Raw genomic sequence first — 27,489 nt, 5'->3', positions numbered from 1 at the left:
GGCTGAGGCAAGAGAATCGCTTAAGCCCAGGAGTTGGAGGTTGCTGTGAGCTGTGATGCCATAGCACTCTACCGAGGGCCATAAAGTGAGACTCTGTCTCTAAAAAAAAAAAAAAAGAAAAAGAAAATGTAGGGCGGCACCTGTGGTTCAAGGAGTGGGGCACCGGTCCCATATGCCGGAGGTGGCGGGTTCAAACCTAGACCCGGACAAAAAAAAAACCAAAAAAAAGAAAATGTAGTATTTATACACAATGGAATACCATTCAGCCTTAAAAAGGAAGGAAATGCTATCTAACATTTGCAACAACATGGATAAACCTGGAGGACATTATATTAAATGAAACAAGCCAGGCACAGAAAGACAGATACTGCATGTTCTTATTTATATGTGCACTGTAAAAAAGTCATACAGAGAGGGCGGCGCCTGTGGCTCAGTCAGTAAGGCGCCGGCCCCATATACCGAAGGTGGCGGGTTCAAGCCCTGCCCCGGCCAAACTGCAACCAAAAAATAGCCGGGTGTTGTGGCGGGCACCTGTAGTCCCAGCTGCTCGGGAGGCCGAGGCAAGAGAATCGCTTAAGCCCAGGACTTGGAGGTTGCTGTGAGCTGTGTGAGGCCACAGCACTCTACAGAGGGCCATAAAGTGAGACTCTGTCTCTACAAAAAAAAAAGTCATACAGAGATTAAAAAATGGTGGTCATCTGAGGCTGAAGGGTGGGGGGTTGGTAAGGTTGTTCATCTAAATGTTATTGGAGAGAGACGTTTGTTAGCTTACTCCTTTCTGCCTGTGGACGCTGCCGAGGAAGCATCGTTAAAGTCTCTCTTCCCACTGCCGTCATGTCTAAGTCAGAGTCTCCTAAAGAGCCCGAACAGCTGCGGAAGCTATTCATTGGAGGGTTGAGCTTTGAAACGACTGATGAGAGTCTGAGGAGCCATTTTGAGCAATGGGGAACGCTCCCAGACTGCGTGGTAATGAGAGATCCAAACACCAAGTGCTCCAGGGACTTTGGGTTTGTCACACACGCCCCCGTGGAGGAGGTGGATGCAGCAGTGAATGCAAGGCCACACAAAGTGGATGGAAGAGTTGTGGAACCAAAGAGAGCTGTTTCCAGAGAGGATTCTCAAAGACCTGGTGCCCACTTAACTGTGAAAAAGATCTTTGTTGGTGGCATTAAAGAAGATACTGAAGAACATCACTCAAGAGACTATTTTGAACAGTATGGGAAAATTGAAGTGATTGAAATCATGACTGACCGAGGCAGTGGCAAGAAGAGGGGCTTTGCTTTTGTTACCTTTGATGACCATGATTCTGTGGATAAGACTGTCATTCAGAAATACCACACTGTGAATGGCCACAACTGTGAAGTAAGGAAAGCCCTGTCAAAGCAAGAGATGGCTGGTGCTTCGTCCAGCCAAAGAGGTCGAAGTGGTTCTGGAAACTTTGGTGGGGGTCGTGGAGGTGGTTTTGGTGGAAATGACAACTTTGGCAGTGGAGGAAACTTCAGTGGTCGCGGTGGCTTTGGTGGCAGCTGTGGTGGTGGTGGATATGGTAGCAGTGGGGATGGCTACAACGGATTTGGTAATGATGGAAGCAATTTTGGAGGTGGTGGAAGTTACAATGATTTTGGCAATTACAACAATCAGTCATCAAATTTTGGACCTATGAAGGGGGGAAATTTTGGAGGCAGAAGCTCTGGCCCTTATGGTGGTGGCGGCCAATACTTTGCCAAACCATGAAACCAAGGTGGCTATGGTGGTTCCAGTAGCAGCAGTAGCTATGGCAGTGGCAGAAGGTTTTAATTATTCCCAGGAAACAAAGCTTAGCAGGAGAGGAGAGCCAGAGAAGTGACAGGGAAGCTACAGGTTACAACAGATTTGTGAACTCAGCCAAGCACGGTGGTGGCAGGCCCTAGCTGCTACAAAGAAGACATGTTTTAGACAATACTCATGTGTATGGGCAAAAAACTCGAGGACTGTATTTGTGACTAATTGTATAACAGGTTATTTTTTATTTTTTTTTATTTTTTTTTATTTTTGTAGAGACAGAGTCTCACTGTACTGCCCTCGGGTAGAGTGCCGTGGCGTCACACGGCTCACAGCAACCTCCAGCTCTTGGGCTTAAGCGATTCTCTTGCCTCAGCCTCCCGAGTAGCTGGGACTACAGGCGCCCACCACAACGCCCGGCTATTTTTTTGTTGCAGTTTGGCCGGGGCTGGGTTTGAACCCGCCACCCTCGGCATATGGGGCCGGCGCCCTACTCACTGAGCCACAGGCGCCGCCCTATAACAGGTTATTTTAGTTTCTGTTTTGTGGAAAGTGTAAAGCATTCCAGCAAAGGGTTTTAATGTAGATTTTTTTTTTTTTTTTTTTTTTTTTTTGTAGAGACAGAGTCTCACTGTACCGCCCTCGGGTAGAGTGGCGTGGCATCACATGGCTCACAGCAACCTCTAACTCTTGGGCTTAGGCGATTCTCTTGCCTCAGCCTCCCGAACAGCTGGGACTACAGGCACCCGCCACAACGCCCGGCTATTTTTTTTTGTTGCCGTTTGGCCGGGGCTGGGTTTGAACCCGCCACCCTCGGCATATGGGGCCGGCGCCCTACTCACTGAGCTACAGGCGCCGCCCGTAGATTTTTTTTTTTTTTTTTTGCACCCATGCTGTTGATTGCTAAATGTAATAATCTGATCATGACGCTGAATAAATGTGTCTTTTTAAAAAATAAATAAATAAATAAATGTTATTGGACAAAGAGGGTCCGGCCACCTGTCACTGTCAGCCAAATATGCAGAGACTGGGGCTAGATCTACCAAACTTTATCAGATAGCTGGCAATTGTGGAGAACAGTGAGAGTAGCCTCTCCAAGACTATTTTGTTTTTCCATTTCCAAAATCACAGTTTAAAATCGTGTTAACCTTGGCATGACACCTGCAGTGGTTACGGTGCCAGCCACATGCACTGAGGCCCAGGGCAGCTACACAACAATGACAACTGCAACAAGAAAATAGCTGGGCGGCTCAGCTCCTGTGGCTCAAGCGGCTAAGGCGCCAGCCACATACACCTGAGCTGGCTGGTTCGAATCCAGCCCAGGCCCTCCAGACAACAATGATGGCTCCAACCAAAAAAATAGCCGTGCGTTGTGGCGGGTGCCTGTAGTCCCAGCTACGTGCGTGGGAGGCAGAAGCAGGAGAATTGCTTGAGCCCAGGAATTTGAGGTTGCTGTGAGCTATGATACCACCACACTCTACCCAGGGCGACAGCTTGAGGCTCTGTCTCAAAAAAAGAAAAGAAAAGAAAATAGCTGGGCGTTGTGGTAGGCGCCTGTAGTCCCAGCTACTTGGGAGGCTGAGGCAAGAGCATCTCTTAAGCCCAAGAGTTTGAGGTTGCTATGAGCTGTGATGCCACAGCACTCTACCAAGAGTGACATAGTGAGGCTCTATCTAAAAAATAAATAAATAAATAAATAAATAAAAAGAAACAGGTTAATCTTTATCTTAGTAATCCACATAACACATGACCCATAATAAACAATAATCAGGTTTATCCATGACCAAAACAGCATTCCAATTCAAAGGTTAATCTCCTAAATTGATTGCTCTAAACTACTCAAGATATACAATTTTAGGTTAAAGCTGAATTTACAAAACAGCAAGAATGGGAGATGTGGGTGGCACTTGTGGCTCAAAGGAGTAGGGTGCTGGTCTCATATGCCGGAGGTGGTGGGTTCAAAACCAGCCCCGGCCAGAAACCGCAAAATAAAACAAAAAAAGAATGAGAGATGTGAGGAAAAGGTTACTTAGGACCTAAATTGACCAGATCAGCTGTGTCATCTCAGCCCTAGTCTGAATGACTCCATCATATTCTCATCATACATGTTTTCACTGAAAGTACCTCTTATAAGAGATATGAGCGCTACCAGGTTCCAGAGTGGTGCGTAGATGACCAGCATCCTTCTGAGAAGCTAATGTATCCGATTACTTTGCCCAGAGAGAGCAGTGGAAGAAATTGTGGAGGGACAGCTGGGAGAGGTTAAGCAGCCGTAAGAGGAAAACCCACCTGGTGGTCCTTTGACTGAAGCTTTGCCTCTTGCTAGAAAGGAAGGTGATTTGCCCCCACTGTGGGGGCATATTGTGACCAGACCTATGGAGCCACTCATGTAGAGTGAGAGAGAGAGAGAGAGAGAGAGATTGTACTCTTATGCTTGATACACACACTTGCCCTAATAAAAATAACTGAAATGCTGTTAAAAAATTTAAATATGTATAAATAAATTTAAATATGTATATGATTTTGTGGGAAATTGTTTGAAATAATTTTATAATTATGGTACACAAGTTTTTATTTTTATTTATGTATTTATTTATTTTTTGAGACTGAGTCTCATTTTGTTGCCCTCGATAGAGTGCTGTGGCATCACAGCTCACAGCAACCTCCAGCTCTCGGGCTTAGGTGATTCTCTTGCTTCAGCCTCCCAAGTAGCTGGGACTATAGGTGCCTGCCACAATGCCCTGCTATTTTTTTGTTGCAGTGTGGCTGAGGCTGGGTTCAAACCCGTCACCCTTGGTATGTGGGGCCTGCGCCCTACTCACTAAGCCACAGGCACTGACCTACAACTTTTTTTTTTTTTTTTTTTTGTAGAGACAGAGTCTTACTTTATGGCCCTCAGTAGACTGCCGTGGCCTCACACAGCTCACAGCAACCTCCAACTCCTGGGCTTAAGCGATTCTCTTGCCTCAGCCTCCCGAGTAGCTGGGACTACAGGCGCCCGCCACAACGCCCGGCTATTTTTTGGTTGCAGTTTGGCCGGGGCTGGGTTTGAACCCGCCACCCTCGGCATATGGGGCCGGCGCCTTACTGACTGAGCCACAGGCGCCGCCCTACAACTTTTTTTTTTTTTAATGACATTTTGAAATAATATTACTGGGGCGCCGCCTGTGGCTCAGTGAGTAGGGCGCCGGCCCCATATGCCGAGGGTGGCGGGTTCAAGCCCAGCCCCGGCCAAACTGCAACCAAAAAATAGCCGGGCGTTGCGGCGGGCGCCTGTAGTCCCAGCTACTCGGGAGGCTGAGGCAAGAGAATCGCTTAAGCCCAGGAGTTGGAGGTTGCTGTGAGCCGTGTGACGCCACGGCACTCTACCCGAGGGCGGTACAGTGAGACTCTGTCTCTACAAAAAAAAAAAAAAAAAAAAAAAAAAGAAATAATATTACTAGTTTTATAATAATGTGCTATCTCTATTTGCAAAGAGAAATGGAGAGAGAAAAAAACAACAACCCAGTATCATCAGCTAACAGTAGACTCACACAGGAGAGTATCAATTATTCCAGATTTCAAAGTTGGGAAATTGGGCAGCGCCTGTAGCTCAAAGGAGTAGGGGGCTGGCCTCATATGCCTGAGGTGGCGGGTTCAAACCCAGCGCTGGCCAAAAACTGCAAAAACAAACAAACAAAGTTGGGAAATTGTAGTTAAATGAACCTTTTTTTTTGAAACAGAGTCTCACTCTGTTGCCCCCAGTAGAGCACTGTGGCATCATAGCTCACAGCAACCTCAAACTCTTGGGCTCAAGTGCTTCTCTTGTCTCAGTCTTCCGAGTACCTGGGACTACAGGGTCTTGCTCAGGCTCAGGCTGGTCTCGAACCTTTGAGCTCAGGGCAATCCATGGGCCTTGGCCTCCCAGAGTACTAGGATTATAGGCATAAGCCACTGTGCCTGGCCTCAAGTGATTCTCTTGCTTCTGCCTCCCAAGTAGCTGGGACTACAGGCAACAACCACAATGCCTGGCTATTTTTAGAGATGTCTTGCTCTGGCTCAGGCTGGTCTCGAACTTGTGAGCTCAGGCAATCCACCTGCCTTAGCCTTCCAAGTGTTATGATCACAGGCATGAGCTACCTCGCCTGGCCTAATATTTTTCTATTTTTAGTAGAGTTGGGTTCTTGCTCTTGCTCTTGCTCAGGCTGGTCTCCAACTCCTGAGCTCAAGCAATCCTCCTGCCTCAGCTTCCTGAGTAGCTGAGACTACAGGTGCCCATCTCAATGCCCCACTAATTTTGGTGGTGGGTGGGCTTTGTGATGGGTGCCTGTAGTCCCAGCTACTTGGAAGGCTGAGGCAAGAGGATCACTTGAGCCCAAGAGTCTGAGGTTACTGTGAACTACCACGTCAGGGCACTCCACCTAGGGTGACAAAATAAGACTCTGTCTCAAAAAAAGGTGGGGGAGGGCGGCACCTGTGGCTCAAAGAAGTAGGGCGCTGACCCCATATGCCGGAGGTGGTGGGTTCAAACCCAGCCCCGGCCAAAAACTACAAAAAAAAAAAGAAGGCGGGGGGAACACCAATGCAGTCCCCCACAAATTATGCAGTCAAGGTCTCCCATTTAGGGAAATTGCAGGGGTGAGCACATCTAGAGTGCAATGGATAAGCCTTGCCCTGGGAAAACCACCTTCCCGATCATGTATCTTCCCAGCGAGATAAGTATACTTTATTTCATTTTAATTAACTTCATTGGCTCGGTGCCTGTAGCTCAGTGAGTAGGGTGCCAGCCACATACACCAAAGGTGGCCCAGGCCTGCTAGACAATGATAACTGCAACTAAAAAAATGGCTGAGGGCGGTGCCTGTGGCTCAATGAGTAGGGCACTGGCCCATATGCCAGAGGTGGTGGGTTCAAACCCAGCCCTGGCCAAAAACTGCAAAAAAAAAAATGGCTGGGCGTTGTGGCGGGCACCTGTTGTCCTAGCTACTTGGGAGGCTGAGGCAAGAGAATCGCTTGAGCCCAAGAGTTTGAGGTTGCTGTGATATGTGATACCATGGCACTCTACGGAGGGCAACATAGTGAGACTCTGTCTCAAAATAAATATGGTGGCACCTGTGGCTCAAGGAGTAGGGTGCCAGCCCCATATATCGGAGGTGGCGAGTTCAAACCTGATCCCGGCCGAAAACTGCAAAAATAAAAAAAAAGAAAGCCTGCTCTTAAGCCCGAGAGTTTGAGGTTGCTGTGAACTGTAACGCCACAGCACTCTACCGAGGGCGACATAGTGAGATTCTGTCTCTCTAAATAAATAAATAAACTTTATTTCTATCACATTGGATAGTACAGGTTAGAGGCAGGGGCCCCCCATTTTTGTGAATTTTTCACTTGATGGACAAGCATCTATCAGGTGCCCACTCTTTTTTTTTTTTTTGTAGAGACAGAGTCTCACTTTACTGCCCTCGGTAGAGTGCCGTGGTGTCACACGGCTCACAGCAACCTCCAGCTCTTGGGCTTACGTGATTCTCTTGCCTCAGCCTCACGAGCAGCTGGGCTATTTTTTTTTTTGTTGTTGTTGTTGCAGTTTGGCCGGGGCTGGGTTTGAACCCACCACCCTTGGCATATGGGGCTGGCGCCCTACTCACTGAGCCACAGGTGCTGCCCCAGGTGGCCACTCTTTTAAACAGCAATCTGTGGCCTAGAGTTTTTGACTCTTCCACCATGTGAATTCAGATAACCCTAAGTCTGAATTCCAACTCCACCACTTAACAGCTTGGAATTATAGAATGCAGATTAACTTTGTTGGTATTAGATAGACCCTCAATAAATATTAGCTGACAGAATAAGCCTCCCTGAGGATGAATTCTTTTCATCTGTAAATTGGGGATGGAAAGCTGTAAAAATGAGCAGTTTTTCATGATGTTCAATAAATGACCGCTATCGTTGACATAGTGAATTCTCTATATTTGCTAACCAACTGGTCAGAAACTTCCCTTCAGGACAAAAGGTTACTTGTTTGGGGATGGGCTGGCAGAAGCGAGGCATCCCCACTCTCTTTGAGGACCAGGAGGATTGCCCAGGTCTCTGGGACTATGAGATAAGGAAGATTAGGATAGGGTTAATTGTCCAATTCTGCTAGGTACTAATTTAAGAACATACCTGGCTTGAATTTGGAAGAGTAGATAGGGATAGCTGAGGGGACAAGGCAAAGGATTTTTTTTTTTCTGAGACAGAGTCTCACTTTGTCACATTTGGTAGACTGCTGTGGCGTCACAGCTCACAAGCCACCTCAAACTCTTGGGCTCAAGCGATTCTCTCGTTTCAGTCTCCCAAGCAGCTGGGACTATAGCTGCCACAATGCCCAGCTATTTTGTTGTTGTTTGTTTGTTTAGCAGGCCCAGGCTGGGTTCAAACTCACCAGCTCTGGAGTACGTGGCTGGCACCTTAACTTCTGAGCTATGGACGCAGAGCCAAGGCAGAGGATTTTAATGTGAGCCAGAGTATGGGACTTCTGGTATCATTTACCACTTTAATTTGCTAAAAAAGACTTTGCTTGGCAGCTTCAAACTTTCTTCTCTCTCTTTTTTTCCGGAGACAGAGTCTCACTTTGTCACCCTCAGTAGAGTGCTGTGGCATCATAGCTCACAGTAACCTCCAACTGTTGGGCTCAAGCGATTCTCTTGCCTCATCCTCCCAAGCAGCTGGGACTACAGGCACCTGCCATGTCTAGCTATTTTTAGAGACCAGGTCTCTCTGGCTTAGGATAGCCTCGAACCTGTGAGCTCAGGCAATCCACCTACCTTGGTCCCCCAGAGTGTTTAGGATAATAGGCGTGAGCCACTATGCCCGCCTTCAAACTTTCTTCTGTCTCTGCACCCCCATCACCCAAAAAGCAAAAACGTGTTGTTTGTGAAGTAATTATGGCTCTGTTGTGGGACTTTGTGATTTGAGGCTATTAGGAACCAAAAATCATAGTGACCTCTGATCTGGAGCATCACCCTTTCTCAGAGTTATCATCCTTTCTCTGAAGCAGTCCCTTAATCCCAGTTACTTTCTCCGTGGCATCCCTAAGATTGAGCATTACTTTGTATTGTGATGGCCTCTGTGTCTCTCCCTCTGACCAGATTGTGACATCTAAGGCAGGAACCTTGTCTAGTTGATCATTGAGTATTTTGGATTCTTTAATACTTGCCTGAAGCAGAAGCACATAGTAAGTAGCTGCTTAGTAATTATTTGTTGAATACACGAATGAATGTAATTTGAGGTGACCGCAACTATGATCTAAGGTGGCTGTGAACAGAGAGTAGGGGGCTTTGATGATTGTGTTACAGTGCCTGTGATTGTGACCTGCAACAACTGTGATCTGAGGGATCTGTGCACCAGTGACTATGACCTTCTGGCACAAATGTGTTATACGGACCAGGAAGGATAGACAGCGAGCGGTTGTCAGTGAACTAGTAACCTTGCATGATTGCTAGAAGTTACCCGCATTGACTGAGAGCTAGTGACTGTGGACAAGTTATTGATGACTTCCACCTGACTACTGTGATGTGCCTGTAATCACCGTCTATAGAGATCTGGCTTCAATGACCATGAGCAAGTCACTGGAGCCTTGACCATGTGTCCATTGAGATGTGTCTTCAGGATGCTGAGATTGTTTATCTCAGCCGACAGCTGAGGTTATTGATCTGCATTACAGTAAGCTGAGGTAATTGAGATTTGTGGGCCTGTTCTCATACTGCGAATAGTGCTAATATGTGTGTAATACTTTTAGATTTCTTATTTTGTTTTGTTTAATGACTATCCTCCTAGGGCCTACAAAAGCATAGGCCTGCTTGACCCCACACCAACAAGTAGGTAAGAGGACTAGATTGGGTCAATCCTCACAGAAAACCCTTCGAAAAAACCAGCACACCTCTAGGGCCGTGCAGGCGAAGCTGCACTCTTAGCCACTGCCTTGGCCACAGCCTCCACCAAACGCGGCCCTCAATTCTGACCCCCGACTCCGTTTCCGGATACTGCCCCAGCTGCGCCTGCGCCGAGGAGGGGTGGTGCTTTGCCCTTTGTTGTGGGCCCCAGTTTCCCAGGACACCGCGCGGCGCTGGGGTGGGGCTATGCAGATGAGCACTCGGGGGCGGGGCGGTTGCGGCGGCGGCGGCGGCGGCGGCCGGGGAGGGTCAGTTGGAGGCAGGCGCTCGCTGAGGCAGGAGGAGGGCTCTCGGCCCGCGGCCTGACAGGGACTTAGCCCGCAGAGATCGGCCCCGCGCGCGCGACCCCACACCCACCCAGTCATCCACCTACCCATTCCCTGCGCCGCCTCCTCCCACCCTGAGCAGAGCCGCCGAGGATGATAAACACCCAGGACAGGTAACGGCCCGGCCCAGGCTCCCCGCCCCCATCCTCCTCTCATCTGCTTTAGAAGACTCTTCCCCTCCCCCAGTCAACTCCTGCCCCCTCCACTGAGCCCCATCCGCACCCACTGAGCCCCTTCCCCATGTTAGCCACCCCACTCTGAGCTTCGTCCCCGCACTGGGCTTCTTCCGTCCTTTACCCCCCTCCCTCCAGCCCGGCCCATCCCCCTCATTCGGGCCTCCTCCTCTAAACCCCCATAAAGCGGGACCCAACCTTCCAGTCAGGTCTCCTTTTTTCTTCAGCTCTGCCGAACGATGTTCATTCCCCAGACTGAGCTCTTTCCCGCATCCGGATGCCCCAGATTGTTTCCCATCCTCTCTACATCTTTCTTACTCCCCCATTAAGTCACTTAGCCCTTCCCTTAGAATCCCCTCCCAAATGAAAACTGCACCCCTCCTTCCGACTCCTCTTATCACTGTCCCTGCCACCCCAAGTCAAGCTCCATCCTTGAGGTCTCAAGTGGACCCAATCCCCCCACTCATCACCTCATTTCGTTCTTCTCAGGCCTAGTAATCTTTACACTGATACCAGCCCTCCCTTGGGCCCTCACTCCAGCTTCATCTTCTCCCTGCCTTCCCCCCCTCTACACCCCTCTTCCATTTAGGCCCCACTTTCCTAGCCTCCCAAAGTCATTCCTTTCATTAAACACTTTGGATTTGCTTCCTTCCTCCATCCTTTGTCCCTAATGGTGTTCCCCCAGCATTCTCCTAAACACTTCTACCCTTTAAACACTTACTCTCAAATGGAACTCATCTTTGCTCTTTATCTTTCCCATCTTAACTGAACTCCATCTTTAAACAATTAGATGACATAACTCAGGCCAGCCCGTTTCCAGTGAACCCCTTTCCCTGTACCTTCGGTGCCTTCAAATCAGGCTTTATATTCTGGACATGGGGCCTTCACAGTTTCCTCCAGCAAAACCAGACTCCAGCCTTGCCCCCATTAATTAGAGAGGAAGGCTGCACATCCTTCTAAAACAGCACCAGTGATTTTCTTTTTTTTTTGTAGAGACAGAGTCTCACTTTATGGCCCTCAGTAGAGTGCCGTGGCATCACACAGCTCACAGCTACCTCCAGCTCCTGGGCTTAAGCGATTCTCTTGCCTCAGCCTCCCGAGTAGCTGGGACTACAGGTGCCCGCCACAGCACCCGGCTATTTTTTTGTTGCAGTTTGGCCGGGGCTGGGTTTGAACCTGCCACCCTCAGCATATGGGGCCGGCGCCCTACTCACTGAGCCACAGGCGCCGCCCCAGCAGCACCAGTGATTTTCTAAACTTGCATTGTATATCTTTTCCCCTGTTCAGGCTAGGGAGAATTAGTTAGTTTTCCTTTCTCTATGCTGCTCTTATGCTCCAAGACAGCTCATCTCACCCATCCTTCCCTCAATGATAGCCCATATTTTTGCCTCAAACACTCTTTGACTGCTGTGTAATTTCCTGATCCCCCACAATTTCCAACCCCAGTTGCTCCTTATAAATCAGAATGGCTTCTGTTTACAGTTTAGACCTAATTCTCTTCCTCATTTTTTCCCTAGATTTGTTGCTGTCCCCTCCAAAACATGTCTGAAGCTCATTAGTTCCCCACACCAGACCTTTTGTCCCTAGATTTGGCCTTATGGCCTCTGCCTCTCATTTGGGTCTCATTATTTTACAGATCCATTCCCCATAAATCTTCCTTAGATTGTGCCATGGTCTATCCAGAACTACTTTAGTTATCCTTACAAACATACCCTTCCTTATTGCTTTTCTTTTTCTTTTTCTTTTTTTTATTAAATCATAGCTGTGTACATTAATGCGATCATGGGGCACCATACACTGGTTTTATAGACCATTTGACGCATTTTCATCACACTGGTTAACAGCTTTCCTGGCATTTTCTTAGTTATTGTGTTAAGACATTTATATTCTACATTTACTAAGTTTCATATCCTTATTGCTTTTCTTCATATAAGGCTGTAACTGACACTCAAGATTCTTCTTGAACTTGGGCTCCCTTCTCACTAAAATGGTCTCTTAACTTTCCCACTTGTTTAGCAGCACCATCCTTAAATACTCCAGCTGGGTTTTCAACTTTTCTTGTATCTCAGTGTTTCTTAACCCTGGCTGCACACTTGGAAAATCAATTATCTGAGCCTCACATTCAAAGATTGGTTTAATTGGCCTAGGTGGCTTGGTCATTAGCATATATTTTTAAAGCTGACCAGGTAATTCTTTATAACGCACATTCAGGCTTGAAAAATACTGCCTCCTCTCTCCCAGAAGGCCTCAGACTTTCCCATCATATTCCTTTAGTGGGTGTCTATCCTTTCCCTACTGACAAATGGGCCTAATCATCTTCAGGAACTTCTTAGTCTTTCTTCAGGTACTATTCAGAAGTTCCCAAGATCCCTGCAACAGCCTGTTAAATTCTCCAAGTACTCAGTTCTCAGCCGTTAGCCATTTTCTTTCCTCAAGTCTCAGGACTCTTCTCTAGTCCCCTATGCCCATTTTTTTTCTACATGTAGAACACTCCTCATTTTCAGGTTTGTTGTATCTTACTTGAACCATTATCCCTGCCTCCCAATCCCTGTTTACCTACAGTCCCATGCCATTGTTAGATTTTCCTTTGCCAAGACTCTGTCTGCCTGCCTTTGCCTTATCCCCTTTATTTCATCTTCTCTAACTCAGCCCCTCTGGAGCTGAGGAGGTGGAGGTGGGTATATATCTGGATAGTGCTGGATTCAAAAGGTGTTACTTACAGTGAAGACAGCTATGTGTGCTGAGGATTGGTGGCAGGTATGAGGGCAGGATGAAGTACAGGGGTGGAGGAAGAAAGAGAACCTGCACCAAAACCTACTTAAGGTGTATGTGAGGTGGATTTCTGTTTTTAAGTTTGTCTCTGCAGTGGATGTTGGAAGGTAGAGTGGTCTCAGTGGTTCTCTGCAGTGCTCTGGACTGAGGTGGTTTAGATGCCAACCAAGTCTTTTGCAGGCTAAGCCCTAGGAGTTGAGCACTTGAGACTAACACATAAAGGCCTTCACCAGCTGTGAAGACTTTCTGAAAGACTTGAGTTCTAGTTCTGGCTTAGCCTGTGAGCTCACATGTAAATAGAGGGGGTTGGGTTAGCTTAATTTGGAGGTTCTTTTCCAGCTCCTGAAGTGGTAAAACAGGCTTGCTTGTTTCCTAGACTCTGCCTATTGTGTTGGTAATTTGAGGGGATTGACTGTGAAAGGCAGGTGGAGGGAGGAGCCAACTGGCTGCCTGGGTTGGGCAGGAGCTAGGCCTTGGATTGGGCTTCTCCAGTTTGGCCTGGGGGTGGGGTGGTGTGTGCAGGGTGTCTGGTTTCATCGAGTTATGGCAATCCTTTTTCCATAGCATGTTTCCCAGCTTCCTCAGCCTGCCCCTAACTTTCTAGAAGAAATCCTGGTAGAGCCTTAACTAGGGATTCTGTAAGAGCCGAACGTTCTTCCCAGTGAGAGTTCTTGGTGTTTTGTATCCGCAGAGCGGGGAACTGGCTGGAGTGGGGGATGGGATTTTCAGCTTCTCTGGCTCCGGTGAAAAACTCAGGAGGTGGAGGCTTGGTTTCCTGGAAGAAATAGTTGCAGTATGTTTTGAAAACAAGACTCTTCCTTTCCAGTTTTGTTCTGTTTGGTACCTCTAAAATGTCAAAATTCCTGATGGTAGGGGGAGAAGACACAAGCATGAGCACCTTTATTATTATGTTTTTTGAACATAAGGTTTAAATCCGAGGAAAGCAACATCACTCTACAGAGAGAGGAAGAGAGAGAGAAAGAAAGAAACTCCTGGTCAGGAATCCCCTCAAACTTGGAGGTATACTTCAGAAAGCAGTGCGACTAATAATAGAAATTCCTCATTTTGCCAAGAAATCCAAATTTAGCCTCAGAGATGCTCATAAATACAAAAAGGGGACTGAGGAGTGGGTTAGAGGGATGTTACAAATGTGCATTTCTAGAAAAAAATCCTAGTAATTCATCCCTTTTTGAAACAGTATGCAGTGTTGATTCAAGTTGGCGCTATGATTCTGAAGGCTATGAAGCCTAATTAAAAGCTATAGACCAGAAATGGCCAAGTAGATGAGCAAGAATTTTGTTACTTCAGGTGAACAAAACAGGTAGTTTCCTGTTGGTAGCAGCAGCAACAGCATGAAATGCTTTGTATAAGTTAAGCCTTAAGAAAATTTCCTAGGCCTTTAATACTATATAAACAAAGAAGTAATTCTATCCTGGGAAAAGAGGCTGGACCTGTGTGATGAGCTTCCTATATAAACTAGATTGAGGTACTCAATATGTAAAAGTGAGATCTTTTCTTTTTTTTTTGCAGTTTTTGGCAGGGGCTGGGCTTGAACCTGCCACCTCCAGCATATGGGGCCGGCGCACTACTCCTTTGAGCCACAGGTGCTGCCCAAAAGTGAGATCTTGTATTAAAGCTTAATTACCTAGCTCTCCAGTAGCATATGTGATTGTGCTTACCTTTGTCAGAAGAGTGACAGATAAGCAAACCTCAGAGGCACAGATATTCTAGCTACTGCTGTAAGTGTGTTTCTTGTGGAGAATCAACCAACATGCAATATTGCTTTTAGCCTATGATTCAGAGTAGTGATGTCATTTTTGTATTATTATTATGCTTAGCAGGAAGACTCCCTTTGGAATGCAGAGCACCACTAGTGAAATGATTTATGCCTGGCATCTGCCCAGGGCCCTTTCTCAGAGGAAGGGGAATTGGCAGCTGGAAATTAGCCTCTATGGTGACACTAGTAGACTGGAGGTGGCCATCACCTCCCACCTTTCTTCCTATTTCTTTTTTGCTAAGTGTGATGGCATCCCCCCTGCTTTGTAGGGATTAGTCATGAGAGACATTTCCTAATCTCAGGGTAAAAGCAGCCTGTGTGAGGGGACCCTGGGTGTTCTATGAGGTAGGGCCTGAGACCTGAATGGGTCAAGAGGTTCAAAGAGGGAAATGAATATAGAATACTGCAAATGTAAGGCCAGCTCACACTTGTAATCCTAGCACTCTGGGAGGCCAAGACAAGTAGATTACTGAGCTCATGGGTTTGAGACCAGCTTGAGCAAGAGTGAGACAGTGTCTCTAAAAATAGCTGGGTGTTAAAAAAAAATTTTTTTTTAAAAGGCAGCGCCTCTGGCTCAGTGAGTAGCGTGCCAGGCCCCATATACTGAGGGTGGCAGGTTCGAACCTGGCCCCTGTCAAACTGCAACAAAAAATAGCCAGGCATCATGGCGGGCGCCTGTAGTCCCAGCTACTCCTGAGGCTGAGGCAAGAGAATCGCCTAAGCCCAAGAGCTGGAGGTTGCTGTGAGCTGTGACACCACAGCACTCTACTGAGGGCAGCAAAGTGAGACTCTGTCTCTACAAAATAAATAAATAAATAAATAAAAATAAAAATAGCTGGGTGTTGTGGCAGGTGCCTGTATTCCCAGCTACTTGGGACGCTGAGGCAAGAGAATCACTTGAGCCCAAGAGTTTGAAGTTATGGTGAGCTGTGATGCCACAGCTCTCTACCAGGGTGGACAAAGTGAGACTCTTTTCTCAAAAAAAAAAAAAAAAAAAGGAATTACGGGCAGGGCGTAGTAGCACTCTGGGAGGTTGAGGTGGGTGGACTGCCTGAGCTCACAGGTTCGAGACCAGCCTGAGCCAGAGCGAGACTCCGCCTCTAAAAATAGTCAGGCATTGTAGCAGGTGCCTATAGTCCAGCTACTTGGGAGGCTGAGGCAAGAGAATCATTTGAAGGTTGCTGTGAGCTGATGCTATGGCACTCTACTGAGGGTGACAAAGTAAGACTGTCTCAAAAAAAAATTTAAATTGCAAAAATTTGACTTACCATCAACATTTCTGAGTAATATATCTGCTGCATACACTGCCTATCAGTAGCCAGTGTGTGAAATACTATAACCGGCTGGCTCGGCACCTGTAGCACAGTGGTTGCAGCGCCAGCCACATGCACCAAGGCTGGTGGGTTCGAGCCTGGCTTCGGCCAGTTAAACAGCAATGACAACTGAAACAAAAAAATCACCGGGCATTGTGGGGGCACCTGTAGTCCCCACTGCTTGGGAGGTTGAGGCAAGAGAATCACTTAAGCCCAAGAGTTTGAGGTTGCTATGAGCTGTGACGCCATGGCACTCTACCAAGGGTGACATAGTGGGACTCTGTCTCAAAACAAACAAACAAACAAACAAAAAACAAAAAAACCCCCATAACTGGCTGAGGGGAATTCAGACAGTAGTTCCACAGACACTTTAAATTAGGAGCAGCAGGATGTGATATGTTGCTAGCACTCTTATGTATCCTAAGGAGTGTTTCCGAGGACATGTCCTATAACAACTGAGGAAATAAAAGGCACCACAGATCAGCTCTAATCTTCCATCTCTCTTCCGAATTGCCTTGCATGTTGGATACCTGATACCTTCATTTCCAGCATGGTATGTTTTTTTCTTCTCCAAAAGCAGGACCAGCCCAGCTGGTTGTTTGGGTTCAGTCTGCTACATTTGATTCTCCTTAATCAGTCTGATCTTTTCAGCCTTTGGACTGAGCTTCTTAAATCATCCTTTTAATGGTAGAGATTAAACCATGCCCCCCCCCCCCCAGTGGAGTCACAGGATGTAAGGAAGGATTCTTGGCATCAGTCAGTTAAAAACAAGACTGTGGCTCGGCGCCGGTAGCACAGTGGTTAGGGCGCCAGCCACATACACCGAGGGTGGTGGGTTTGAACCCGGCCTGGGCCAGCTAAACGACAACAACTGCAACAAAAAAGAGCCGGGCGTTTTGATGGGCGCCTATAGTCCCAGCTACTTGGGAGGCTGAGGCAAGAGAATCACTTAAGCCCAAGAGTGTGAGGTTGGTGTGAGCTGTGACATCACTGCACTCTACCAAGGGCGACATAGTGAGACTCTGTCTCAAAACAAACAAACAAGACTAAACTGGTCATGAAACCTGACCTGTTTGGATCTTATAACAGGAAGACTTGTGTTTAGAAGTTATTTTCTCTTGTGCTTAAATTCTTCCACAATTTCTCTGTTCCTAATGAAGTTTGGTGGCATGTCTTGCCACAGTACCATTTGAACACTAAAGACATTATTAAAGGAGGTCATTGCCCTGTAGTCCCAGCTACTCGGGAGGCTGAGGCAAGAGAATGGCTTAAGCCCAGGAGTTGGAGGTTGCTGTGAGCTGTGTGAGTCCACGGCACTCTACCGAGGGCCATAAAGTGAGACTCTGTCTCTAAAAAAAAAAAGAGGTCATTGCTGGGCAATTTCATATCCCTTAATTTCTTTAACTACCACATCTGTATCCATGCTCCTCCCCTTCTCATTTCAGAAATGATAATAAGGTTTTCTTTAGAAGAGAAACAATTGGCCATTCAGAGAAAATAACAACAGGTGCTTTATATAAATGATAAAGATAATTATCATGATCAACTGTATACTAAGTTTATCCCAAACCCTAGCTGTTTCTCTTAGGGGACTGGAACTGGATCCCACACTCATTCACAACACACACGTGCTTTTTTGTTTTCTTTTTTCTCTTTAATTTCCAAGATAGAGTCTCACTCTGTTGCCTGGGCTACAATGCAGTGGCGTTGTCATTGCTCACTGCAACATGGAATTCCTGAGTTTGAGTTCTTCTTTCCCCTTACCCCCCTGAATAACTGGTACTACAGGCACCTACCACCACACCCAGCTAATTTTTCTATTTTTTGTAGAGATGGGAACTTGCTCTGTCTCAGGCTGATCTTGAACTCTTGGCCTCAAGAAATCCTCCTGCCTCAGTCTCCCAAAGTGCTAAGTGGATTACAGGCATGAGCCACTGCACCCAGCTATGCACTTACTATCTTGTGCAGAATTTGTGGGGGAGGAGCAAAGAGTCTCCAAGATCCATTTGTGTGAGAGTGTGGAAGCAAATGATTTGTTACCATGGTGTAGACTTGCATTTGAGGAGAGAGATCAGGAAACCAGAAATATCACAAGCCCCTGCTAATTTTGACTTGCTTAAAGAAATAAGTATCACATAAAATATCACTAAACTCATAGGGCAGGCCTCAGGGATTATTTCTAGGAAGACTATCAGATTTAGGACTAAAAAAAACCCACTTTATTCTGATTTTTTCAGTGGGTTGGCCCCATTGCTTCTGTCATTTGCAAGTAAAAATTAGTTAAGAATCAAGATGGTGGTTGGAATGCAGGGCAGAGATAGAATGTAGTTCACTCATCTAAAGGTTATTTGAGCAATAATTTCTTTGGAAATAGGAGTCTAGCACCAGAAATTCAAAGGCCCTGGTGATAATGGTTATTTTGTGAATTTAGGTAGTGTTCCTTGTATTAGAAAGTAATATCTATTTATCCCAGAGTGGGGTTGCTCTTTTCTTGGGTAGCTCCATTGGCCAACAGAAGTAAGCCACCTTCTTCTGCACCAGGGGTCCACCAGGGTTCCTGGTGCCTCAGCAGGAACCTCAATATAGGCCAGACATGGTCACTGGGGAATGAGAAGGATATCACATTACGTGGATGGTGTGTGCCCTTGGGGAACTCCCACCCTTATTCTTTCTAGTCTGGATACTATTATTTTGCCCTTTAATACATTGCAAGGGTGAATCTATTTTTTTTTTTTTGAGACAGTCTCACTATGTCACCCTCGGTAGAGTGCAGTGGTGTCACAGCTCACAGCAACCTCACACTCTTGGGCCTAAGCAATTCTCTTGCCTCAGCCTCCCAAGTAGCTGGGACTACAGGTGCTTGCCACAATGCCTGGCTAGTTTTTGGTTGCAGTTGTTTTTTTTTTTTTTTTTTTTGTAGAGACAGAGTCTGACTGTACCGCCCTTGGGTAGAATGCCATGGCGTCACAAGGCTCACGGCAACCTCTAACTCTTGGGCTTACGCGATTCTCTTGCCTCAGCCTCCCGAGCAGGTGGGACTACAGGCACCCGCCACAAGGCCCGGCTATTTTTTTTTGTTGTTGTTGCAGTTTGGCCGGGGCTGGGTTTGAACCCACCACCCTCAGCATATGGGGCCGGCGCCCTACTCACTGAGCCACAGGTGCTGCCCCGCAGTTGTTGTTTAGTAGGCCCGGGCCAGGCTTGAACCCACCACCCTTAGTGTATGTGGCTGGCGCCATAACCACTGTCCTATGGTCGCCGAGCCTGGAAGGGTGAATCATAATAACTCATTGTCTCTAGCAGAAAATTACTGCTGTCCTTGGAAACATTTGGTGGCAGAGTCCTCTGTCATGCCCTCTCTGTTAGAAGCTGTTGGTGGGACATGTTATCACTCCTAGACGTTGATTGTAGATCCTGGCCCATAGATACTTCCCTGGGAAATCCATTTCTCAATGAAATTTCCAAGTATACTGCTTCCAAGTATGCCCCCAGTTCTGTTGAGGAACCAGAACTTAGAAGCTGAGAAGTGAAGGGTTTGGACTACGTGTCTCAGTCAGATGCTAATACAACAAAGGACAGTGTGAAGAATGGTTATTTCATACTGTTTTACAATTGGCTTTCAAGAAAAAAAAACCCTGATTAATAGCATTTGCTGATTTCTGTTATATAATTACTATCCCTCTTGGGGCTGATACAGGCTACCAGCAGGACATTAAATGTATTTGGGAAGAGATGTGCTCAGTTCTGTGAGCTGGCTTCAGCAGCACCCCATTCCCACCCCAGTATGTATCTACTGCATTCCAGCTGCCCTGAGGCTGGTGTGTTGTGGCTATAGGGTGGCCTCTTGCTGAGTCATGGTGTACAGGCACAGACAATTTACCTCTTTCCCTGCTTCACTTGTCCTTGACCCAGAGAATGAGCTACATTTCAGCCTAAGGAGCCATTAAATTGGATTCAAAGAAGGCAGTGGGGGTAGATCTAGAGCTCTGTTGGTTCCATCTGAAAATTATGGGGGCTGGTAAGGAGGCGACAAGGAGCTGCAGCCCCTGCAGTCCATCTGATTTTTGGCTTCCTTACTCAGGTTATAGCATGTATACCTTGTCCCAGCAAAACACTAACCCCTCCATTTGAGTGTCTCTTCTGACCACATCAGTGTTACCTGAACTACCACGCTCAGGTCATGAAGGGACCAGCAAAGAAGGGCAGGGAGGCCTAGCATTTGGTGGCACACCGGGGATAAAATCAGACATCATAATAGTCTGTGTACTAGTGCCCGTCTGCTCTGGGAGTCAAATCTTTGGATTTAGTTTCATTTTTTTTTTTTGCCCTGACAAAGAGTCTCAAGCTGTCGCCCTCGATAGAGTGCTGTGGCACACCTCACAGCAACTTCAAACTCTTTGGCTTAAGCAATTCTCTTGCCTCAGCCTCCTAAGTAGCTGGGACTACAGGCACCCGCCACAAGGCCCGGCTACTTTTTTGTTGTATTTGTCATTGTTTAGCTAGCTCAGGCCAGGTTCAAACCTGCCTTTGGTGTATATGGCTGGCGGCGTAACCAATGTGCTCTGGGCGCTGAGCCGATTCTTAACCCTAGAGGGATTTGCGTAGGTGATTTCTAGTTCCTCTGTTTAGAAAGGGGATGGGACTATGGGAAAGTGGTTTTAGGAATTCCTCAGGAGCACAGTTACGTGGTCCACACGACTTCCTAGGGCCTGTGTGCGTCTCCTCTCCAGCCTGATATTGGGTAGGTTTTGTAACCCTACCACATCAATTGTTGAGGCATAGATGGGGTAAGGAAAGAGACTGGAGGGCAGCTCAAGACCTAATGGGCAAGCCAGGTTCTGGTCCCTCGCTGCCAGTGCCACAGACTTGTTTGAAGATGTTTGATAAGTGCTACTCTGGTCAGACATATCCAATTGGACTCCTTGGCCCTCTGGGATTCCCCATGTCTCTATAGGATGGTGGGTTTCCTTTGAGAGTAGTAGTAGTTCTAGAAGCTAAAGCTAAAGGATTGGGACAGTGGTGTAGACACAGAAAGAACATTTGTTTAGGGAGAGCCAAGGTAGGAGTTGGGTGGAATTGAGTTAAAATCTTCAAGTCTTGTTGTTTATTGTCTCACCTTCTCTCTCTCTCGCAGTAGTATTTTGCCTTTGAGTAACTGTCCCCAGCTCCAGTGCTGCAGGCACATTGTTCCGGGGCCTCTGTGGTGCTCCTGATGCCCCTCACCCACTGTCGAAGATCCCCGGTGGGCGAGGGGGCGGCAGGGATCCTTCTCTCTCAGCTCTAATATATAAGGTAAGGGGACCCTGGGATGGAAGGTGAGCCTTCCCTAACTATACTGGGCTGTTGCTCAAGGGCAGTGATCACTGTTCTTTAAGGCCAGGCCAGTAGGGGGACTGGGAAGAATTCTTTCAACTGAGGCTGCTGTGTGGCTTTTTGGGATTACTAGAGGGAGGATATCAGCATTTTTTGCTGCCTTTTAATTGCTGTGATTGAGGCCCAGATGGTTTAGTTTTTCCCTAAGACTGAGGTGGAAGGTTAGCAGAGCAACTGAGTTCTATTCTCTTGAAATTGTGCCCAGGGAAGATAAAATGGCACCTATAGTCCATCTGGAAGCAGGCTATGGTTGATCAGGGCTCCAGAGAAACCCTTACACATATCCTTTCCTTGAGTGTTTTGTTACTGTTTTTTTTTGAGATAGAGTCTCAAGTTTTTGCCCTGGGTAGAGTGCCACAGCAACCTCCAACTCTTGGGCTCAAGCAATTGTCTTGTCTTAGTTTTTTTATTTTTAGTAGAGATGGGGTCTTGCTTTTGTGCAGGCTTGTCTTGAACTCGCGAGCTCGAGATCTACCCTCCTCCGCATCCCAGAGTGCTAGGATTACAGGCATGAGTCACCATGCCTAGTGTTGTTTTTTTGAGACAGTCTCACTTTGTCAGCCTTGGTAGAGTGCTGTGGCATCACAACTCATAGCAACCTCCAGCTCTTGGGCTTAAGCGATTCTCTTGCCTCAGCCTCCCGAGCAGCTGGTACTACAGGCGCCCGCCACAATGCCCAGCTATTGTTTTTTGTTGCAGTTTGGCCGGGGCTGGGTTTGAACCTGCCACCCTCGGTATATGGGGCCAGTGCCCTACTCACTGAGCCACAGGCACCACCCGGGTACCCAGTGTTTTGTTGTTGTTTTTTTTTTGTTTTTGTTTTTGCAGTTTGGCTGGGGCCGGGTTTGAACCTGCCACTCTCGGTATATGGGGCCGGCACCCTACTGACTGAGCCACAGGTGCCGCCCTGTTCTTTTTTTTTTTAAGAGATAAGGTCTCGCTCTGTTGCCAGGCTGACATGCAATGGCTCAATTATAGCTCAATGCAGCCTGAAACTCTTGAGCTCAAATGATCCTCTTGCCTTGGCCTCTGAAAAGTGTTAGGATTACAGATGTGAGCTGTGCCCAGATCTCATTGTTTTTTTTTTTTTGTTTATTTTGTTTGTTTATTTACTTATTTATTTTTGAGACAAGAGTCTTACTTTGTTGCCCTGGAGAGTCCCATGGCTTTAGCCTAGCTTACAGCAACCTCAAAGTCTTCGGTTCAAGCCATCATCCTGCCTCAGTTGTGTGAGGAGCTGGGACTATAGGTACCTGCCATGATGACCAGCTAACTTTTCAATTTTTAGCAGAGACAAGGTCTTGTTTTTGCTTAGGCTGGTCTCAAATTCCTGAGCTCAAGGGATCCTCCTGCCTTGGCCTCCTAGAGTGCTAGGAGTAGCCACATGAACCATTGTGCTCCACATTGCTGCCTTCTCTGTTTGTTTTTGATGTTTCCCTTTTTTTTTTTTTTTTTTGTAGAGACAGAGTTTCACTTTATCGCCCTCGGTAAAGTGCTGTGGCGTCACACAGCTCACAGCAACCTCCAACTCCTGGGCCTAGGCGATTCTCCTGCCTCAGCCTCCCGAGTAGCTGGGACTACAGGCGCCCGCCGCAACGCCTGGCTTTTTTTTGTTGTTGTTGTTGTAGTTTGGCCAGGGGTGGGCTTGAACCCGCCACCCTCGGTATATGGGGCCGGCGCCCTGCTCACTGAGCCACAGGCGCCACCCTTGATGTTTCCCTTTAAGAGGGAGAGAATGTGGCATTGGAGAAAAAGCATGGGTTTTCAAGTCAGGAAGCCCTGCATTTCATTCTCAGCTCTGCCATTTACTAATTTGTGTCAGTTGATTGTCACAGGGGTCCTCAAACTTTTTAAACCGGGGGCCAGTTCACTGTCCCTCAGACCATTGGAGGGCCAGACTATAGTTAAAAAAAGACTATGAACAAATTCCTGTGCACACTGCACATATCTTGTTTTGAAGTAACAAAACAAAATGGGAACAAATACAATCACACCGCCGCATGTGGCCTGTGGGCCATAGTTTGAGGACCCCTGGTCTTAGGCCTCAATATCTCAGATTTAAAGCGGAGATATTAATTCCCATCCCAAGTGCTTGTCATGATGATTCATACTACCTGGCGCAGTACTCGGCACCTAGTGGACACTTGGTAAGTATTTCCCTTCCCATCACATTGGTCTTTACCACCATCAGCTGCCCTCTATCCCATGCTACCCTGAGATTGACCTAAGAGGACTCTCAGCACAACCTAGGGTAGGAAGCCAGTGATCTGGCCAGAGGAGTAGTGACCTGGTCCTCTGTTCTGCTTTCCTTCTCAGGACGAGAAGCTCACTGTGACCCAGGACCTCCCTGTGAATGATGGAAAACCTCACATTGTCCACTTCCATTATGAGGTCACCGAGGTGAAGATCTCTTCCTGGGATGCAGTCCTGTCCAGCCAGAGCCTGTTTGTAGAAATCCCAGATGGATTATTAGCTGATGGGAGCAAAGAAGGGTAAGGAGCCAAGTACTAGGAAAGGAAAGGAACAAATGGGAAGGAGGTACCATTCCAAGAGAAGGGTGTATGTTTATTGGGGATAATAGATTTGTAGGAGAGTCTGTACTTTCTTTCCTAGCTCTAGCAGATACCATTTTGTAACAGGTTATTTTTAGCCACTAAACCGGGCCTGTTCTAGGTTATAATTAAAGCAGATAATTATCACATTAACAAAATGCTTGCCAGTTAATCACCTTGTAGTTCATCTTCCTAGCAGATAGTAACTCCTCCTCCCCCCAGCCACCATACAGTGGTACAGTTCAAAAGGCCAGGAAGTTCAGAGATAGAGTGGGATTTCATTGGATTGGGCAAGACTCTCCAAACAGCTAGGTGTATAAGAAATAGTCCTGAGGACAGAGTTCTCTTCAGTGACCCCAACCTCTTCAGAAAATCCTTTTAGGCACTGTTAGGGCCCAGAGTGTTCCTCTTAGGAGCAGGTGATTCAGACTTGGCAATCTGGGGGCCCCTGAAGTTCTATTTCTAGGCCCTAAACTCTTATCTTCTGAAGATAAGTAGTGTTACTTTCAGATAAAGAATCTCTATTTTTCTCAGGCACTGTGGCTTTTTTTTCCCCCCTCCTTTCCTCCCTGAACTGAGGCCTCTTTTCTCCCTGGATCTCCTGTATTTATACTGCTGACTATAAGCCTCAAAAAGCCTCTTGTGTGTTTGTGTGTGTGTGGGGGGAGTACTAGCTGGAGGTGAGATATAGGGAGGTGACAATGGGCCTGAGTGGTTTCTTTCCTTTTTGCAGATTGTTAGCACTGCTAGAGTTTGCTGAAGAGAAGATGAAAGTGAACTATGTCTTCATCTGCTTCAGGAAGGGACGGGAAGACAGAGGTGAGGGGTCAGAACAGCCTGTACAGACTGGGGAGGAGAAAAGGGAGCTCATATGTAAAGCCTCACAAACTCTGGGAAGTCCTGGGGGGAGGTCAGTTGTCCCAAGGGTGAGTAAAAAGCTTACTGCTTATTCATTCCATCTTTGGGGTTTTCCCTTGATTTGAGCTTACCCTTGTGTTTCTCATCACAATCTTTTTTGTACTTTATTTTCTGCAGCTCCACTCCTGAAGACCTTCAGCTTCTTGGGCTTTGAGATTGTGCATCCAGGCCATCCCTGTGTCCCCTCTCGGCCAGATGTGATGTTCATGGTTTACCCCCTGGACCAGAACTTGTCCGATGAGGACTAATGGTCATAGAGGATGCTTTGCCCAAGAGCCACAATGGGGGAAGAGGGGAAGTTAGGCAGCCCTGGGACAGAGGAGAGGGCCCCTTGCTGTCTAGGAAAGGATGCTGAGGGGGTCAGGGTGAGGGTTGCCTATTGTGTTCTGGGAGTTGACTCGTTGAAATTGTTTTCCATAAAGAACAGTATAAACATATTATTCACATGTAATCACCAATAGTAAATGAAGATGTTTATGAACTGGCATTAGAAGCTTTTTAAACTGCGCTGTGTGATGTGCTCTATCTAGCCTAGGGAAGGACATTGCCTAGAGGGGAGGGACTATCTGGGTCTAGGGGCACAGCCTGGAGGGCTGATGGCAATACCCATCAGCTCACCTCCCCTGCTACTGGACTTTATGTTTTGGTTATTAAGATTTGTGTATTTTTTTTCTCTTTGCTTCCTGTCACACCAGGGGCTCCTGAGTATAGGCTTCTCAGTCCCTGGGCAGTGTCCTTGAGTTGTTTTTTGACACTCTACCTGGGCTTCTCTATGTGCATTTGTGTCTGGCCTGGAGTAAGCAGGTCTGACCCCCTTTCTTTACAGTTTAGTGTTTGTTATTCTGGCATTTGGTTAAGCTGGCTTAATCTGTTAATGTTATCAGTGCATTTTAAATAGGGGCATTGAAGTTTACTCCCACCACCAGGGTTTTTTTGGGGAGTGCCTGGGCCTTAGAAAACACTAGCCAAACTCCAATTTGCAAGTCACCACCAGGAGTTGCTCCTGGCTGCAGGCCCAGGCCCCAAGGTCTCCTTCCTAGGGTTACAAAGAAAGAGCAGAGAGGAAGAGAAATAGCAACTCAGGGCCTGGAAATTGTGGGGGAAATCTGTCCTTGGGGACTGGATGCCTCTGGCTGGCAGAGTAAAATGCTTACTGCCTCCTCTGACAGGTTCTAAGTAGTGCCTGAGACGGTGCTCTGCAGGGCTTAGGGGTAGGAATGTTTTCATGGAACAGCTAATATAAGGGAGAGGAAGGGGAAGAGAGCTAGAGTGGGTGAGGGAGATGGGGATGTCAGGGAGGCAAGTGTGTTGTGTTACTGTGTCAATAAACTGATTTAAAGTTGTGGTTGGTCTGTTCTTTATTCCTGTACCAGGACCAACTTCCTATCGCTACTGTTTTAAGAGCCTAACCCAGGTGTCCTCAAACTGCGGCCCGCAGGCCACATGAAGCGGTGTGAATTGTATTTGTTCCCGTTTTGTTTTTTACTTCAAATAAGATATGTGCAGTGTGCATAGGAATTTGTTCATAGTTTTTTTTTTTTTTTTAAACTATAGTCTGGCCCTCCAGCGGTCTGAGGGACAGTGAATTGGCCCTCTGTTTAAAAAGTCTGAGGACGCCTGGCCTAACCGAACAAAGCCTGTGGTATATGTTCTTTAGGAAAAAAGCTGCAGCATAGCAGGGCAGATAAACTGGCCAAGGTCTCTGGGGCCACATTACACTGTCAAAAGTGGGGTTGCTAGGAGTCTGGGACACACTGCCAGAACCCCCTGGAGAGACAGGTTTGCTTCATCTGGAGGAAAGGCTGAACTCAGGATCCTACAAGTTTTAGCTCTTCTTTATATAGTTCTTTATATAGAAGGCTGGGTCCTGAAACTCTTTTGGCTTTTGCATGGAGCTGCCTCACACTTACATTCCTTTACAGGGGGTAGCATTCACCTTCCCTGTTCTTCTGTCTTTTTGGGGGCCCAATGGCCTAAGATAATGGTGTCCTGGCCCCTCAGTCACACTACAGGAGGCTAGAATCCCCTTTATCTCTGTTCTTTTAATTTCTTGAGGGTTTACTAGTATTTTTTTCCTTTTGTTTCTGTTTTTCCAAGTGATTTACAAGTGAAGGGGATGTTCTACCTGCTATAGCTTTATAACTGTCTACTGTTGAGCTGTGGCAGTCCTTAGTTATGCTATGGGTCTTGGCTCATTTTCACATTGTTCTTCATGGATCTTACTTCAGTTTTTACTCTGGGCCAAGTCAATAATTAACCTTGGACTCCACCTGGTATTCATTAAAAGAAATGAGCTCCAAATCCCCCCCCCCCCCCATATTACAGCAAGTCTGGAACTATAGACATTCAGTTGAAATCAGCAGGGCTTAAAGATGTCTTCCACTGAGCAAATCACTCTTAGAGGCAGCCTAAAGGCAGTAGACAGTTTAGGACTCAGATATTAAACTCAAACCCAAGGAATCTTCAAGACTGAGATAAAGAACCAAGACAAAACTTAGTCCTTTACTCCACCCCCCCACCCCCCGCCCTCAGGTAGCAGAATGGATGGGAAACATGCTTACATGCCTGAGATTCTGCTGCCATCTGTTGGTGCTTCCTCTTCAATACAGCCAGAGTTAAAAGA

The 27,489-nt window shown here is 47.0% G+C and overlaps 2 protein-coding genes and 1 non-coding gene across 3 annotated transcripts; 2 read left to right on the top strand and 1 right to left on the bottom strand.

Annotated features, from left to right (window-relative positions):
• Nucleotides 1–269: 269 nt before the first annotated feature.
• LOC128587269 (heterogeneous nuclear ribonucleoprotein A1-like) lies at nucleotides 270–2,360 on the top strand. Its single transcript, XM_053593230.1, has 2 exons — nucleotides 270–1,997; nucleotides 2,287–2,360. The coding sequence occupies exon 1, from the start codon at nucleotides 835–837 to the stop codon at nucleotides 1,732–1,734; it is 900 nt and encodes a 299-aa protein (XP_053449205.1). The 5' UTR covers nucleotides 270–834; the 3' UTR covers nucleotides 1,735–1,997; nucleotides 2,287–2,360.
• Nucleotides 2,361–6,307: 3,947 nt separating this feature from the next.
• On the bottom strand, nucleotides 6,308–6,463 carry LOC128589562 (U1 spliceosomal RNA). The gene has a single exon (XR_008381104.1). It is a non-coding gene; the product is annotated as a U1 spliceosomal RNA (small nuclear RNA).
• Nucleotides 6,464–9,875: 3,412 nt separating this feature from the next.
• Nucleotides 9,876–26,210, top strand: OAZ2 (ornithine decarboxylase antizyme 2). The gene is given in 6 exon segments (XM_053593236.1): nucleotides 9,876–10,101; nucleotides 21,158–21,233; nucleotides 21,235–21,315; nucleotides 23,713–23,888; nucleotides 24,682–24,767; nucleotides 24,984–26,210. Coding segments are annotated over 6 exon segments (570 nt in total). The 5' UTR covers nucleotides 9,876–10,081; the 3' UTR covers nucleotides 25,115–26,210.
• The last annotated feature ends 1,279 nt before the right edge of the window (nucleotides 26,211–27,489 follow it).

The sequence above is a fragment of the Nycticebus coucang genome, chromosome 6, assembly GCF_027406575.1.
Source record: "Nycticebus coucang isolate mNycCou1 chromosome 6, mNycCou1.pri, whole genome shotgun sequence".
NCBI classification, from domain to species: domain Eukaryota; kingdom Metazoa; phylum Chordata; class Mammalia; order Primates; family Lorisidae; genus Nycticebus; species Nycticebus coucang.
Note: the sequence above shows the minus strand (reverse complement) of the source record. Positions and strands in the feature narration are given on the sequence as shown.